Source organism: Phocoena phocoena, chromosome 3 (genome assembly GCF_963924675.1).
Source record: "Phocoena phocoena chromosome 3, mPhoPho1.1, whole genome shotgun sequence".
Lineage (NCBI taxonomy): Eukaryota > Metazoa > Chordata > Mammalia > Artiodactyla > Phocoenidae > Phocoena > Phocoena phocoena.
Window position 1 is genome coordinate 131,310,228 of NC_089221.1, and position 15,176 is coordinate 131,325,403.

General features: G+C 50.0%; 1 protein-coding gene across 1 annotated transcript; it reads right to left on the reverse strand.

Moving 5' to 3' along the window:
- Positions 1 to 1,378: 1,378 nt before the first annotated feature.
- On the reverse strand, positions 1,379 to 14,662 carry FAXDC2 (fatty acid hydroxylase domain containing 2). Its single transcript, XM_065875267.1, has 8 exons — positions 14,615 to 14,662; positions 12,270 to 12,361; positions 12,035 to 12,138; positions 8,639 to 8,760; positions 3,467 to 3,672; positions 2,870 to 2,975; positions 2,305 to 2,471; positions 1,379 to 1,535 (listed from the first exon to the last, which is right to left on the reverse strand). Exons 1-8 carry the CDS (start codon positions 14,660 to 14,662, stop codon positions 1,379 to 1,381), a joined length of 1,002 nt encoding a protein of 333 aa, XP_065731339.1.
- Positions 14,663 to 15,176: the final 514 nt, after the last annotated feature.

The window sequence follows — 15,176 nt, forward strand, 5'->3', positions numbered from 1 at the left end:
AGGACGCTGCCTGCTAAGCGCCTGGTTGGCCTCTTGGGCAGGTCCTCTGGGGAGATAGGGCCCGTGGCAGGAGGTCGTCCTCTTTGATAGCTCTGCCTGGAGATGTGGCCCTATCAGATGTTAAAGTATTTTATAAAACTACAGCGGGTGGTTTTCTGGACAGAGGAGAACTGAATGTTCAGGAGAATATCAGACTTTGGAAACTATAATGGTGGTCTTGCAAATCAGAGTGTCTTCACGTTGATACTGGGAGCCACAGGGTTCCTGGCAATGTCAGAAGCAGCTGAGCGAACCCAGGGTGGGGACTGCTTCCACCTGGGCAGCTCTGTGGTTCTGTGGTAGACAATAAGGTCTCATTGGAAAAGGCATTACTGCTAAAGTCATCCTGTAAAAATGGTGCTGGAACAACTGGTTCATCGTTTGAGGGGGAAATAAGGATTTTACCCTCTGTTCAGCCGTGTATTTCTTGCTCTAGTGGAGGAAGAGGGTTCTAGCTCCTTTGGTCCTGGTTCAGAGGGCCTAATAAGGGGCCTCAGTTGGGTGTCCCCAAAGGTCAGCAACTCTGACCCTACCCTCTGTGGCTAAAAGGGGGCCCCAGCTGAGCGGGGCCACAGGGTTTGGCCTTTGGTTTCCGCCTGTGGCTGAAGGTATTGAGATTTGGTCTGTGCCTCTTTTTGGTATCTCAGTTGTAATCACAGGAGGGGCTCCCGTGATTGGTATTTTCAGAGAGGGGTGATGTCCAGTTGCAGTGGGGCAGAGCTGAAGTGGGGTCTTTATCACGCTGCGTGTCTGTGCGTGTGCATGCATGTGCGCGTGCGTGTGTGTGTTGGGAAGCAGTGGGGACTCGATCCCAGAACCGTTGCCAGGGTGTCCTGGCCCCGGCCTGAGTACAGAATGAGAGAAGCTTTTGGGGACCCGAAGGGGCAAAGCAGTATCTCCTGGTTCTCCCACCCCCTGGCATCAGGAGCTATGGCTGGAGCCACACGGCCTCCTGCCACCTTTGTCATTCTCTGTCTTGGCAGGGCTACCAAGGAGTCATCTGGTGTCCCTCTCCCCTTCCACAGCAGAGGACCAGGGGGACCCCCCGGGAGCCCTCTCAAAGTGGCTTCTTCCCTCTTACTGGTCTCCATTCCGGGGAGCTATATTTTTTTTTGTTACGCCAATCCCTGGTCCCCTTTGGGATGATAGGGGTAGTTGGGGGAGCCCTGGTCCCCTCCTTGGGCCTGCTTTTCCAGGAAGCTGACCTCCCCGCTGTCCTTGTGGTTTGTCATCAGAGTGCGTGGCTGAAGGAGCGAGTTGGTAGGTGCGACCAGGAGGCCTCAGGCCACCTTAGCAGACCGTGCAGAGGGCACGGCTAGGATGGCACTCGGGCCGTGTCTTAGTCCATCTTCTTAGGGGGATCAGGGATGCTCTCGGAGAGTGGGGTGAAGCCCAGCAGGATCATGTGTCTCTCGTAGGCCTTGGTCTGCTTAAACACAGTGTCAGTCCCGTGGAGGTGGTCCAGCACCCCCAGCACCCCATAGCACTGGTTGAACCTGGAGGAGAGAGGAGGGTGCTGGAGGCGGGCGAGCTTACGTTCATTTCACCTGTGCCAGCCTCACACACATTTCTGAGCCCTCCTATCCCACACCCATCCCCACCATGCTGCCCACCTGCTTCCGGTTAACCCAGGCGGTGGTGCACATATTCCTGGGGCCATTCCAGACTGAAAAGCTATGCTCTTCCTTTGGAAAGCTCTCTGTGATTTCGACGCACACAAGTCAGAACCTGGGGCAAAGCCAGCTTGTTCAGGTAGGTTCTGGGACCACCTCCATCAGAATCCCCTGGAACGCTTAACTAAATGCAGATGCCAAGGCCTGCTCCCCCAGATGCTTTGATTCAGTGTATTTGGAGTGGAACCCAAGAGGCTGCATTTGAGGAAAGCATCTCAGGTGATTCTGGTGCAGGAGTTTCCATGAGCCTGGAGGCTTTCAGAGCGTGTACAGCTTCTGTTGAATTGCCTGCGGGAATTCTATGCATGTATGCATCTTCCTGGTAGTGCCCATGGCTTACACTAGATCCTCAAAGGGTCCAGGACCTAAATGCAGGTTAAAGACCCATAGTGGCAGGAAGATCCAATATCAGACAGAAAGAGAATGGCAAGGTGATCTGGGTCCCAGGATGGTCACCTTTGTCCCCACCTGCAGACCTCTCCCTCCACTAGACCCACATTTGAACTGAGACACCGGTGTCTGCTGTCAGGAGTTCTAGGAGTCAACGTGGGGGCTACTGCCCAGAGACCCACAGTGGGGAGGGTTTCCTTACTTGAGATGGTGGTAGTCATGGAATTCAGGTGAAGGCAAGAAGGGTAGGTGGTAGCCACAGTGGGAGATGATGGTGATGATGAGGACCAAAGAAAACCAAATGGTGATGGAGGACAAGTGGGATCCCATGACGATTGGACCCACCATCGCCGGCAGCATGTTGGAGACCTGCAAGGAGAGGGCTGTTCGAAGAGGGGCCCGAGGGGATGGAGGGGACGCAGGTGGGTGTCCGGGAAGACTTCTTGACCCCAGATCTGGGGAAGCTGAATGAGTTTCTGGGACTGGATTTGCTGGACTCCTTCAGACATGAAACTTAGGGCAAGTTATTAACTGTTTGAAGCTCAACTTCCTCATTAGCAAAATGAGGATTTAAACAGTTGTTGGGAGGATTAAATGAGATAACTTATGCTGAGCATGTAGCATCGCCCGGCATATGCCAACCACAAATGGTAGCCGTTGAATGGGCAGAAGAAAGAACCAGTGTGATCCCGCTCTGTGCAGGAGACTACCTTAGGGAACGGGGTCGCCCGCTGCCCTTTCCTCTGGGGGAGCCGAGCTCCACTCACCACATGCTCAATAGGATGTGCGTAGAGGGAGATCACGCCAATGGGAGCTGTCCACTCGTGGTGTTTCTTGTGGATTTTCTTGTAGAGTTTTGGGTGGTGAAGGAGGCTGGGAAGAGAGTTAACAGTTGATAAATTGGCCAACCTCCCTCTCCCCCTGCCCCACCAGAACACAAGAAACCAAAGGTAGGAGCTGGGGTTATATCCACGGAGCAAAGTTTCACATCCAGTGAAAACACACCGGATTGGTGCTCCGACAGCCCTGCCTTGTGAGTTCTTCTGGTGACGTTGCCTCTCTCTACCTCAGTTGTATGAGCTATAAAATAGGGAGGATGGCTAGAAAGGATTCAATGAAGGGGATGAATGGGAACCTGCCCTGCCACACACAGGAACGGAGATCCCGGACCCTCGTCGGTGGTCGCACATTGTCAGCTGTGGAGCGAAGAGTTGTCTTCGTGTTAGCTAGTTAGCGGGGGGCTCTTGATGCCAGGTGCTGTTGGTCGCACCCCGACAACTCCGAGGAGGCCAGGTTTCACCCCCGTTGGTGGGTGAACCTGGGAGAGTGAGGAGCTGGCTGTGCTCAGAAAGGAAAGCGCTCACCGGTGTGCATAGTAGAACAGCACTTCCTCAGTCAGCGTGAAGACTGCCAGCTCCAGGAGGAACCAGTGGAAGGTGGGTAGCTCTCGGCGGCAGGGGTCGCCCCCCAACTTGAGGATGGGATAGAGCCAGACCATCATGGGGAAAGAGATGACAAACTGGTTGAAGAGAACCATGTGGATAGACTGGCGTAGTTTCATGGGGTCCACCTGCCCGGGGAGGGGGGGAAGAAGGAAGAAAGGAGGTGGATGAGAGTGTGGGAAGTAGGTCTTTCCCTTCTAGGAACCAGGCTCCTCTGTGAGCAGCTCTCGGGAGGCCCTCGCTCGGGGCTGGATGCTAGGAGTGATGTCTGCCTGTAGCCAGCAACCCCTGAGTGCTGCCCAGCCCAGGGATGGAACCGCCTGGTAATGCCCTGCCTTTGGAAACTCCCCTCCCCCGGCCTTAGTTTCTGCCTGAAGCTGCCTGCTCCTTCCTGCTTCTGCAGCTTCCACCACTGTCCTCCCCATTTCTCTGGCCAGGCCCAACCCCACGTACTCCCGACAGGCATCTTGGGGAGCCTCCAGGGTGCTTGGAGAAGGCTCCCAGCCTCATTCCTTCTTCAGCCTTTTGGTCCCTGCTCGTCCAGAGAGCCTTGACCAGGATCAGGTGCAGAGATCAGGGTCGCCTGCCTCCTCGTGTGGTCCAGCCTCCCTGGATGGGAGCCAGGGAGCTGCTATCTGGCCTCTTGTCCCACTTGCTGTGAGCATGTCTTGCTGGTTTTCAGGGTGGGGCTGTCAGGATGAGGGGCTGCCTGCGCATTCTCCCCAGAGCGCTGTGGAGAGCTGGCCTCACGTGCTCACATCCCTTTGAGCCTCAAGACTACAGCCAGCGTTTCCTTGGGAACCAGTGACCCCTGACCCTTCCATTTGTCAGAGCCCTGGAGCTCCTGGGAATAGCCCCATCTCCACAGGGCACTTGCTGGTCCCGATGAACTGGTTTGGCATTCTCAAAGGGGATTCCCTCCTGAGAACTGTCTGCAAGCTGGAGGGTTTCTGCTCCAAGGTGCGGCCGGGTTCAGCGTGGTCCTCATACTTCAGGCCTGCCTGTTCTTCTGCCTTTTCCATGTCCTGCATGTATTGATGGACCAGAATTCATCCCATGGTGAAGCCAGGTCTGGGCAGCCTTGGTTTGAGAGCACCACAGAGGAAGCCGTACACCTCTTCTAGCAGCCTTGACCAGGAGGTGGGTGTGACATGTGATTATTCACTCAGCTGATATTGAGCGCCCTCTATGTTTCAGGCAGTGTTCTATGTGCTCGGAAGGAAGCAGTGAACAAAAAGATTCCTGCCCTCACTGAGTTTATACTCTTATTGTTTTAAGTAGAATGGTCAGGGCAGGCTTCATTGAGATGGTGAGATGTGAACAAAGATGAGGGAAACAGGTATCTGGGGGAAGTGTCTTCTGGCAAAGGAAAGAGCTGGTGAAAAGGCTCCACGATAGGCCACACTCCTGGCGTACTTGGCCGGAGAGGAGTGAGGTGTGAGGTGGGGAGAAGTGGGAGGGGAGGTCAGAGAGGCAGGGAGGAGCCAGTGCGTACAGGGCCCCGTAGGCCACTTTGAGGACCTTGGCTTTTATTCCAAGAGAAGCGAGGGTCATCCCAAGGTTGTGAGCGGAGAAGTGACAGGATCTTACAGGGTTACTCTGGCTGCTGTGCTGGGAATAGACAATAGGAGACCAAGAATACAAACGGGAAGACTGGAAGTGCTAAAGTACGCATTTAAGAGGATGGTGGCGATGGAGGTGGTGGGAAAGGGCTGGATCCTGGATCCATTTGGAAATTGCGCCAATAGGGTTTCCTGATAGACTGGATGTGGTGTATGAGGGAAAGACAGTCGTCAGGGGTGACTCCAAGGCCTCTGGACTGGGGAGGCTGTGGGTATCAAAGGCTTTGGGGGCTGGGAGAGCAGGAATTCTCCTTGGGTCATGTTGCATTGGAGATGTCAGGGAGGCATTTGGATGTTTAGTCCTGCATCGGGAGAGAGTTCTGAGCTCGAGAGGTAAATTGTCGAGCTGTTGGCGTTCAGGCGGTTATTTAAAGTCATGACGCTGAGGGGATGAGGACAGAGAAGACGACGAGGCTGTGCCCCGGGCGTCAGCGTAAAGAGGGTGGGGAGGTTAGTCTGGGGAGGACCCAGAAAGGAGGCTGTGAAGGGGTGAGTGGCGAGCTGTGAGGACACAGTGGGGCCTTGGCAGCCGGTATAAGAAGCTACGACAGGATGCGACATGAACAACTTGTGGAGACAGCCCTGGTAGGTCTAATGAGACAAGCCTGCGACAGGAGCACTGGTGACCTTGCCCAGGACAATCGTGGTGGGGCGATGGAGGTGCAGGCCTGATGCGAGGAGGTTTCTAGAGGAGGTGAGAGGATTGTTTTGTGATTATTTTAGGAGGTGCAGGCTGAAGTATTTAGAGTTTTGTGGTGTCTGAACTTAGCTTCAAATGATGAAGCAAAAAATTATAGATGCATAGATATTTATAGTTTTATATACAGAAAAAGCACATATTGTAAAATGTTTAAGACAAGACTGCAGAATCTAGGTGGTATATAAATGAGTGTTCAGGGTACTACTACCTTTTCCACTTCTGTATATGTGTTTTCAATTTTTCATAATTCTGAAATTTTGGGAAAAGACAGTGGACAGGGAGAAATCAGAAACTGTATAGACAACCCTTTAAAGAGCTTTGCTGCAAAGGGGACCAAAAATATGAGTGGGAGTGAGTATGGGAGATGGACGCAAGGTTTTTGGTTTTGGTTTGGTTTTAAGCTGGGAAAAATTATAGCAGGTTTGTAATAAGCCAGAGGGTAAAATCCAGAAGAGGAAGGAAAAAAAAGGACAAGAGAAAGAGAAGGAAGAATTGCTGGAGCAACTTGCTGGAGTAAACAAGAGGTGCTGGGTGTAGCGTGCAGACAGTGGAGGAACGGGCTGGAGTAGGACCAGGGACAGGCCACGGGCTGCAGCAGGTGGGCAGTCAGAGCGTGTGCACAAGTGCTGCCCCCAGGCTGCGGTGGTGCACGGCTGTGGGAGCTGTCTTCTGCTTGAAGGCAAGGCCACCCTCTGGGAGGAGGTGACGCGCAGAGGTGTTGAGCATCTGAGGAGGGAGGAGAGGCGTGAACTAGCCATCCAGTCCGGGAGAGTGGGAGGGTAACCAGAGCCGGGCGGCGGGGGTGGCTGGTGGTGTCCTATGAATGCCGTTGCGTTCAGGTCCCACTCGATGACCTGTTTCTGATGTCTTAGGTCAGGGGTCAGACCTTCTTGGAATGGGCCGAAGACGAAATGGCATCTGGGGCTTCCTTCTTACTTGTGTGACTACCTGAGGGTGCACACATTGTAGGAGCAGATGAGACGAGCTTTCCAAGAACAGTCTAACCTTGAACTAGTCAGTGCACCTTTTCTGAACCTCAGCTTCTGCCAAATGCCACGAGACCTTCCCTGTGTGGCCCTCCATTCATGGTAGACTGTGAAGTTTATTGCGCTAGGTGATTCTCTTGAGAGCTGATGTGGCCTAGTGGTTCAGGGCACAAGCCCTGGTGTCACAAAACTTGAGTGTGAATCATGGTTCTAAGCCATGTCACATTTCAGAGCCTCTGTTTTCTCTTCTGAACGATGAAGATGTTTACCGTACTTGGCCTTGAAGACGTACGCATTCAGTCAGTGGTGCCTGGTAAGGAGACCTCCGTGGTCTGACAGGTGAAACATTCTCAAGGAACAAGCCCTGCTTTTAACCCTTTGGCTCTGGTCCCTGCCTGCTGAGCTGGACATGGAGGAGGCCCCTGCCGTCTCAAGTGAGGGGAACTGTGAGCCAGGCCAGTAGCTCTGGTTCAGGAAGGGACGGTCCTGAAAGCCTGGATCAAGGGCACTATTTCTCAGCCACTCTGCTTTCTAGAGTGCTGGCCTGGGTAGAATTCCCTGAGAGCTGAGGTGACTCACCCAGGCACCTGGACAGATAATTAAAAATGATTGTCTGGGCTTCCCTGGTGGCGCAGTGGTTAAGAATCTGCCTGCCGATGCAGGGGACACAGGTTCGAGCCCTGGTCCGGGAAGATCCCACATACCACGGAGCAACTAAGCCCGTGTGCCACAACTACTGAGCCTGAGCTCTAGAGCCCATGAGCCACAACTACTGAGCCCACGTGCCACAACTAGAGCCTGCAGCCCGTGCTCCGCAACCAGAGAAGCCACTGCAACGAGAAGCTGGCGCACCACAACGCAGAGTAGCCCCCGCTCGCCACAACTAGAGAAAGCCCGCGCACAGCAACGGAGACCCAACGCAGCCAAAAATAGAAACAAATAAATAAGTAAATTTATAAAAAAAAAAAAAAAAGAAAATGATTGTCTTGTCTGGGAAGGAAGCCAGGATGTGGTTTTGGTGGAGCTGGGGTAAAAAAATCTGGGTTTAACCATCAGCGTCTTCCTTGTTGTGTAAGAAAAGGCTTCTGAGGTTGTCAGAGCACTAAGCAGGCAAGCCGGGCTCGGGGAGCAGTGAACGGTGGGGCTCAATTCCCCGGCCTGTGTCCATCCAAGATACGTGCTTGGCTTTTTCTCTCCTTCGGGGCCAAGAGTTCCTGGTCAGCAAGGTCCAGGCCTTGTTTACCATGGATGACCTACGTACTATTGGTGGTACTGAATAATCAGGAAGGAGGACCTGCTTAAAAAACAGCCACCACCGACACATTCACAATTAATATGATAGTGGGGTTATGCGTTGTTTCAGCAGCTGTGTCCCTCTCTCACGAGGGCAGCTGTTATCCGTGTTTTCAGCATCTAGTTATTGCTGTCCCTTCTCCCATGGATAGGTGGAGACCTACCTGACGTATCTGGGACTCGGTCCAGTGCTGGGCTGAGACCCTCATTTCTGTTCCTAAAACGCTGACCATAGTGCCGTAGGCCAGCACAGGCAGGTAGAGAGCCAGGCCTGGGAGTCAGAAGGTTAGTCTTGACTGACATTAGTCTTGGCTGGCTGGCTAATGTCATATCATTTCCTCTCTCTAATCTTCTAACCTGGGGGAGCCTTGTACAGAACCACTTGGCTCCCACTGGCCCCGGTCTCTCCTGGGCCAGCCAGCAGAATTTGGAGAATGTGACTTTAGCCCCTGCTTTCTGTGCCTTGACCAGGAGAAGCTGCAGCAACACTTACAGGGTCATTCTTGCCGACCTGAATTCGGTAGCGGGAGATGAAGTTAGGCTTTCCAGTTGTGTCAACCACCAGTAGAAGTCCACTGACGGTCCAGAAGAGCAGAACGGGCACCTGGGTGGCACCTGAGGTTGGGAAGAAGAAGGAAACGTCAGGACAACTTCAGGAGCTGGCGGCGCACGTATTCCCCGAACACATGCTTGGTGGTAACTGAGGCTGCGTCGTAGGCAGGCCCTTGCCAGGGCCTTGGTGTCTGGGTGCTCGGGGCTGGGGGCCTGCCTTCAGTCTTGGGGCGACAAACCAGCTGTGGGGACTGGGATGGGTCACTTAAGGAGTGTCTCTATTTCTTTTCTTAGCTGTAGAACGGGGACAACAACCTTCTAGGCGGTTGGAGAAAAAAACAACACAAAACTATGGTAAGATGTATGACACACTCCAAACAGAAATGAATTTCGGTTGACATTTGGGTGTCTGTGCCCACTGAGCCCTTTAAGAATAGCCAAGGAAGGGAGAAGCAGAGGAGGAGTTTGGTATGGTACAGCTCACCACGGGCACTTGGGGTTCCCCAATCCCCATGACCTTATGATGACATGAGCAGGGGTACTTCAGGCGTCCAGTGAGCATTTTCCAAAGTGGAAAACCTACCTCTCAAGGGGCTCCTTGGTTAAAACAGTCTTCACACCCTACCTTCTTGGAGAGTCAGGGTCCAGACAAGTGTGGTCACAGCTCTGAGAATTCCTGTTTGACTTTGTTAAATTCAACCTTTCTCAGGCTTTTCTTTACCCAGCACTCTGTCTTCTCAGAACATCTGAGAATAGACTGGCCATTCGTCCCTGTCTGCCCAGGACAATTTCAGTATGTATCCATCATATCCATCATGATTAATAACCCCTCCCGTATTCTCACAAATGTCCCATTTCGATGATAAGTGGTATGGTCTCCCCACCCATTAACCTCCGATAGAATTGATGTGCTGCAGGGTATTTTAGAAAATACTGATCAACACAAATTTAGATAGAGCTTTTTGCCCCACATCCCACTTTTCCGTGAAGTCATCCCAAGTATTTCTGTTCTCCTCCTGTGAACAAATAAGCACTTTGTCCACCCCAGTTGGCAGTCATTCAAGTGATGTTGTAGTGTTACCTAACTCTTGTACTCTTTAACTTTATTTTTCCTTGATTTGCCGCCTCCTCTAATTTCAATATTCCAAGGAGCAAGGGTGTTTAACTTAATTCTCTGTCTCTGCATTCTTCCTCCCGTACCCTTGCTCCATCAATCACTGTGCCGTGTGGTAGTTGATACCTGAAAAATACTTGGCTAGCACTGTGAGGAAATGGGATTGGCTCAGACAGCCTCAGGGCAGTTTGGCAGTATCTGAAGTGAGGAAAAGATCAGAGTGACAGACTAAGACAGAGACAGAGAGACAAAGACAGAAAGAGGGGAAGAAAGAAAAGACATACACACACTCGTGCACATAAATGCCCATCTCAGCAATTGAATAAAAAGCACAGTAGAACATTTAAGTAATCTAAATGTCCCAGATCTTAGTTCCCTGACCAGGGATTGAATCCAGGCCACGGCAGTGAAAGCACGGAGTCCTAACCACTCGAATTCCCAGAGAATGGACTAAATTGATTAGAATATTTCCACACAATGGAATAGACAGGACAGTTTACAATATTGAGCAAATCTATATAAGTTGATATGGAAAGATGTCCATAATCAATTCAATGAAAAAAGTTTAAAAAAAATAGATGTCGGGACTTCTCTGGTGGCTCAGTGGTTAAGAATACACCTGTCAATGCAGGGGACACGGGTTCGAGCCCTGGTCTGGGAAGATCCCACATGCCAAGGAGCAGCCAAGCCCGTGAGCCACAACTACTGAGCCTGCACTTTAGAGCCCGCATGCCACAACTCCTGAAGCTCGAGCACCTAGAGCCTGTGCTCCGCAACAAGAGAAGCCACCGCGATGAGAAGCCTGCACCAGCGCAATGAAGACTAGCCTCCTCTCTCTGCAACTAGAGAAAACCTGTGTGCAGCAACGAAGATCCAAAAAAAGCAGCCAAAAATAAATAAATTTAAAAAAATAGTAGACGTCTTTTAAATTTAACCAAATATGCAGTATACTAACAGTGCTTATTTCGTGGATATGAGAGGTAGGTGATTTTTCACCTTCTTTATGCTTATTTGAATTGTGTGATTTTTATTTTTAACAGTGAGCATGTATTTACTTTTATCCTCAGAAATAAGAAACTTTATTTTGAAAAAAAAAAAAAAAAGTTAGGTTGGTGGTTGCCTAGCGGGCCACCCTTCGAGGTGCCTGCCTACGTGTCAGTCCAAGGGCTCCTGGAGGAATATACCGAATGAAAATCACAAGAGGTGATCTTGAACTGTCTTCCAGTTCTAACATTTCAAATGGCAAGTATTTTTTCTCTCTGGTATTTGTTTATCCCTGAGGTGATAGGTGGTTTTCCAGTCATCATAACAGAAACATATAAAATGTTTTCCCACCACTCTCCCCATGTATATTTGCAAATCTGCATGGTTCTTTTCAACGAGTGCTTAAGGTTCCATTAACCTGTCATGTTTAATATTCAGCCCATTTTCGGAGTTCTCTTCCTAGAAGAAAACAATCATCAGAAACATTTTATTTCTATGTTTGCTTTGTGACAACTGACACTTTTTTAATCTCCCATTCTAGACTGTGACAGAGTGTTTTTGGTTGAGGTTTGTTTGTTTTGTAGTTATTAATTTTCTTCCAGTCAAACGGTGACATAGTTTTTTAACAGGGTAGACATTTTACCTTAATACTTTATCTTAAATATCTCTATATCCTGCAAATGAGTTTGGCACAGAATAACTTAATAGATATTACGTGAGTGAATGAATGTATGACGGAGGACAGTCACTATTGACTGTCATAAATACCTATGTTAAAATAGGTTTTTTCTTCTACTATGTTTTGAGCTTGCTTTCAGGCTTTGGCATTGTCAGTAAATACATTTTGAGTGAACACTTGCTGTCAAGGCCCAAGAGCTAGCTAGATTGCACCAGGTCCAAGGACACAGCCTCACATGAGACAGAACAGCCCTTTGGACCTGACATCTAGAAGCAGGATTACTGCTCTCACAAGCATTCGTTTTCACACAAACTATTTCTCTTTTTATTTTTCTATTTGGGGGGATGGAGGAAGTGTCTCAGCTTCTTTTCTTAGATATCCTTAAATATCCATTCCAGATTAACCCCCAAATTTAGCACTCTGGGGTTACCACTGCCTTAAACTTTTAAGTCCTCATTCCTTAGAGTAATAAACTGAGAAGTCCCAAAGTAGAGAACAAAAGAAAAAGAAGCTATAACCATGTACCCAAACCCTAAGTGCTGGTGGTCTGAGAATCTCACCTAGAATGTAGAGGAGCCACTCCTTCCCTTCGAATGTAGACAGCAGCCTCTCCCACTGGGCTTGCCAGAAGTAGCCAGAAGCACCCCAGAATCTCTGAAGATGCCTTGAAAGAAAACTCATTCATGTTTCTGGGTGAAGACTGGTGGGTGGACAGCTGCTAAATCCATGCTCTGCCCATAGACTGCCACCGCACGGCCCCCAGCTCCCGAATTAGAGCTGGCCGAGAAGACTCACCATGTGACTGAGTTCCAGAGGGCCACAAGCAAGAGAAGGCCAGAGCCCAGGATGAAAGCCGTCCTCCTCATGGAGCCCCAGATGTGTCCCTCCTAGGGGAGGACAAGAAAGCGTCAGGTCCCAGCAAGCCTCCTGCCTTCACACGCAGCTCACTGCTGAAGCCCGGCAGGAGTGAAGTGCCATCAGGATCTCAATCGTGCCACCATGGCACATCTGCTGACCTTTTCCCAGCTTCTGTGGAAGGCTCTTCCTTATCTAGAGCTCTCAGGCTGTGTGCGCAGGTGAGTATGAAAGAGCTTAAGGTTGGGGGAGGGAAGAGAGCAAACCTGATCCAGAGAATCTAGCATGCAATTTCATCACCCGGAGAAGGACAGGTGAGCTTTCCAAGAGCCATGGGATTTCATGGCCAGTCTTCTTGTTGAACAGAGATGCAGATTATTTGTACATTGGAATCACCTGGGAGCTTTCAAAAAATCCCAGTATCCGGGTTACTCCCCAGCCCGATTACATAAGAGTCTCTGCCGGGGCAGGGGAGGTGGGGCTGGGCCTCCCTGTCTTTTTTTTTTTTTTTTTTTAAAGAGTACAGAATTATTTTATTTTATTTTTTAAAGTCTTTACGGAATTTGTTACAATATTGCTTCTGTTTTATGTTTTGGGTTTTTTGGGCCATGAGGCATGTGGGATCTTAGCTCCCCAACCAGGGCTCGAACCCGCACCCCCTGCATTGGATGGCAAAGTCTTAACCACCGGACCGCGAGGAAAGTCCCCCTCCCTGTCTTTTAAAGGTCCCCAGCTAATTCCAATGGACAGGCGGAGCTGGGATGGCCATCACAGAAGGATCTGCAGAATCCTTGATGAGGCCACAGGGACTTCAACTGTGTTCCTGAGCCAGGCCTGTTTTCCCATGCCCATCACCCTTTTGCCCTTGAAGAAAAGAGTAAATAAACATATTTTCTGACTTGTAATATGTCCTCTGCCTTCCAGAGATATTAGTCTGGGCTGCCAGCTGAATGGGACAATGATGGCTTCTAGGGGCAAAGAACAGACCGCTGGCTATCACTGGGCGGTCCTTACATGTTCTCCTCCAAAAGCCTAAAACAGTGGTCATTGCGAGCTCGATAGTCAACCAGCAGGTCCCAGACCTGCGGAAGGAAAACCCTGGCTGCCAGGTGTGTCACCAATTTCTAAAGTACCTTGGGCAGGAATGACAAATGTCCATTACAGCCTATGTTTCTACGCCCAGATGCAGTCTGCTAATATTCTTTCATGGCAGAGGACTGGAGGTGGTGGTCCCTGTAGGTGTGTGCAGTTAGTGAACCAGGTCACATACACTGTTGTAGGGGAAGCTGATCTAATAGGGGGCCAGGTTTTAATCCAGCCTTTGGAGATCTAAAGGAGCAGACCGTTTTGACTGACTCATTCAGAGCAACCTGAATCTGCACTGACTCTTTTCTTCTCTGATTACCCTATCCCACTTTTGATCCGAAGTTAGTAAGTCATTTTCCGTGGCAAGTGAAATGTTTTTAAAGGTCTACTCGGGTCCTGAGGTTTGAAAAATGACCTTCTCTCTCTCTGAGCTCTGAAAATGACCGTCTGTTTCCCTCTCTCTCTCTCTGTCTCCCCCCGTTAAGGGCTGGATCGCCAAGACCACAGAAACTTGTTCTTTTGTACAGGCTGTTCAAAGGTCACCCCCAAATTTGCCAGACAGTTAGTTCATCTTGGGCTTTTGCAATTAGTCCTTTTTTAGGATTCAAAGGACCCTTTTCCTGAGCTTTCCAGATTCACTAGGAATTTTTCATTTGAGTTGAATCAAATCAAGCCAAGTCAAATTTAAAACCTCGATTTCACATGTAAGATTAGATGTGTTTTCAGGGATCGTGGTGTTTTCTCTCTGCAGCAGCCTGAGGGCCAGGTAAATTGACAGGACAAAGGTCTCTGTGAAGGGCAGGGGCATGCAGCACAGAAGTTATCTGGGCTCAACAGCTGGTTCCCACCCCCCAGCCCCCAGCCCCCAGTGGGCCTCTCTTGTCCCCAGAGCAGCTGTAGAAAGGGGTGTTCCAAAGGCCTGAGCCTGGGGCATTCTAAGGGCCAAGAGACCTTGGTGGGACAGCTACGGGGCTCTTCAGCTAACTTCATGCAGGCAAAGGGGCTTGAGTTATAATCAGGCAGCTGGAGTCAAGTGATTCTGCTCAGCTGCTGAAGCGAGCACTTCACTGATGTGTCAGCTATATCCCGAAACTTTGGCGGGGGGTGGGGGGGGTTGTCAGTTATGCTGCAGGCGCAGATGTGGAAAGGGTCGCTGGCTGCGTTCTCACCGGTTTGGTGGGTGGGGTGCTCGCGTTTACCTGCTTTTGCTTCTCATTGTGTGGCACACTTCCAGCTTCTCCCTTCATCTGGAATGAAAAAGCACAGGTGAGCCTGGATGTCATTTTCACATGCAACCAAGGAAGTAAGGAATAGAGAGAGTCAAGGTGAATGGCCAGCAGTGGTTTTTAATGCCGGCAACTCATTAAAATCACCTGGGAGTTACAAAAAACAAAACAAAACAAACACCAAAAAAAAAACCCTGGCGGACAAACTGATTCTAAAATTTACATGGAGAAGCAAATAAGCAAGAATAGCCAGGAATACAGCAGAAGAGTAGAGGAGGGACGGGCACGAGGGATACTAGGTCTCGCAAGTCTTAAAACACATTATAAGGCTTTTTAAAAGACTTAATTATGCTCTTCTCATTTCTTCAAGGTAGTAAAGAGTTGTTCCTGTGAGATAAAAGAATATCAGTGGACTCTTAACCAGGACGTAAAGAGTAGCTCTAACTTGAGTTGGTTCAGTTGTGTATTCTTTGTTATTATTTGTCAGTTTAAAAACAACAACCAAGGTTTTTCTGAAACCAGTCAACAGTTCTAT

Coding starts and splice junctions, on each gene's coding strand:
- FAXDC2 (XM_065875267.1), bottom strand. CDS start 14,662: ATGAAGGGAGAAGCTGGAAGTGTGCCACACAATGAGAAGCAAAAGCAG. Junction 8,761..12,034: donor GTGGCTCCTCTACATTCTAG/GTGAGATTCTCA, acceptor TCCCAACCTCAG/GTGCCACCCAGGTGCCCGTT. Junction 2,976..3,466: donor CTGTTCTACTATGCACACCG/GTGAGCGCTTTC, acceptor CTCTCTTCCCAG/CCTCCTTCACCACCCAAAAC.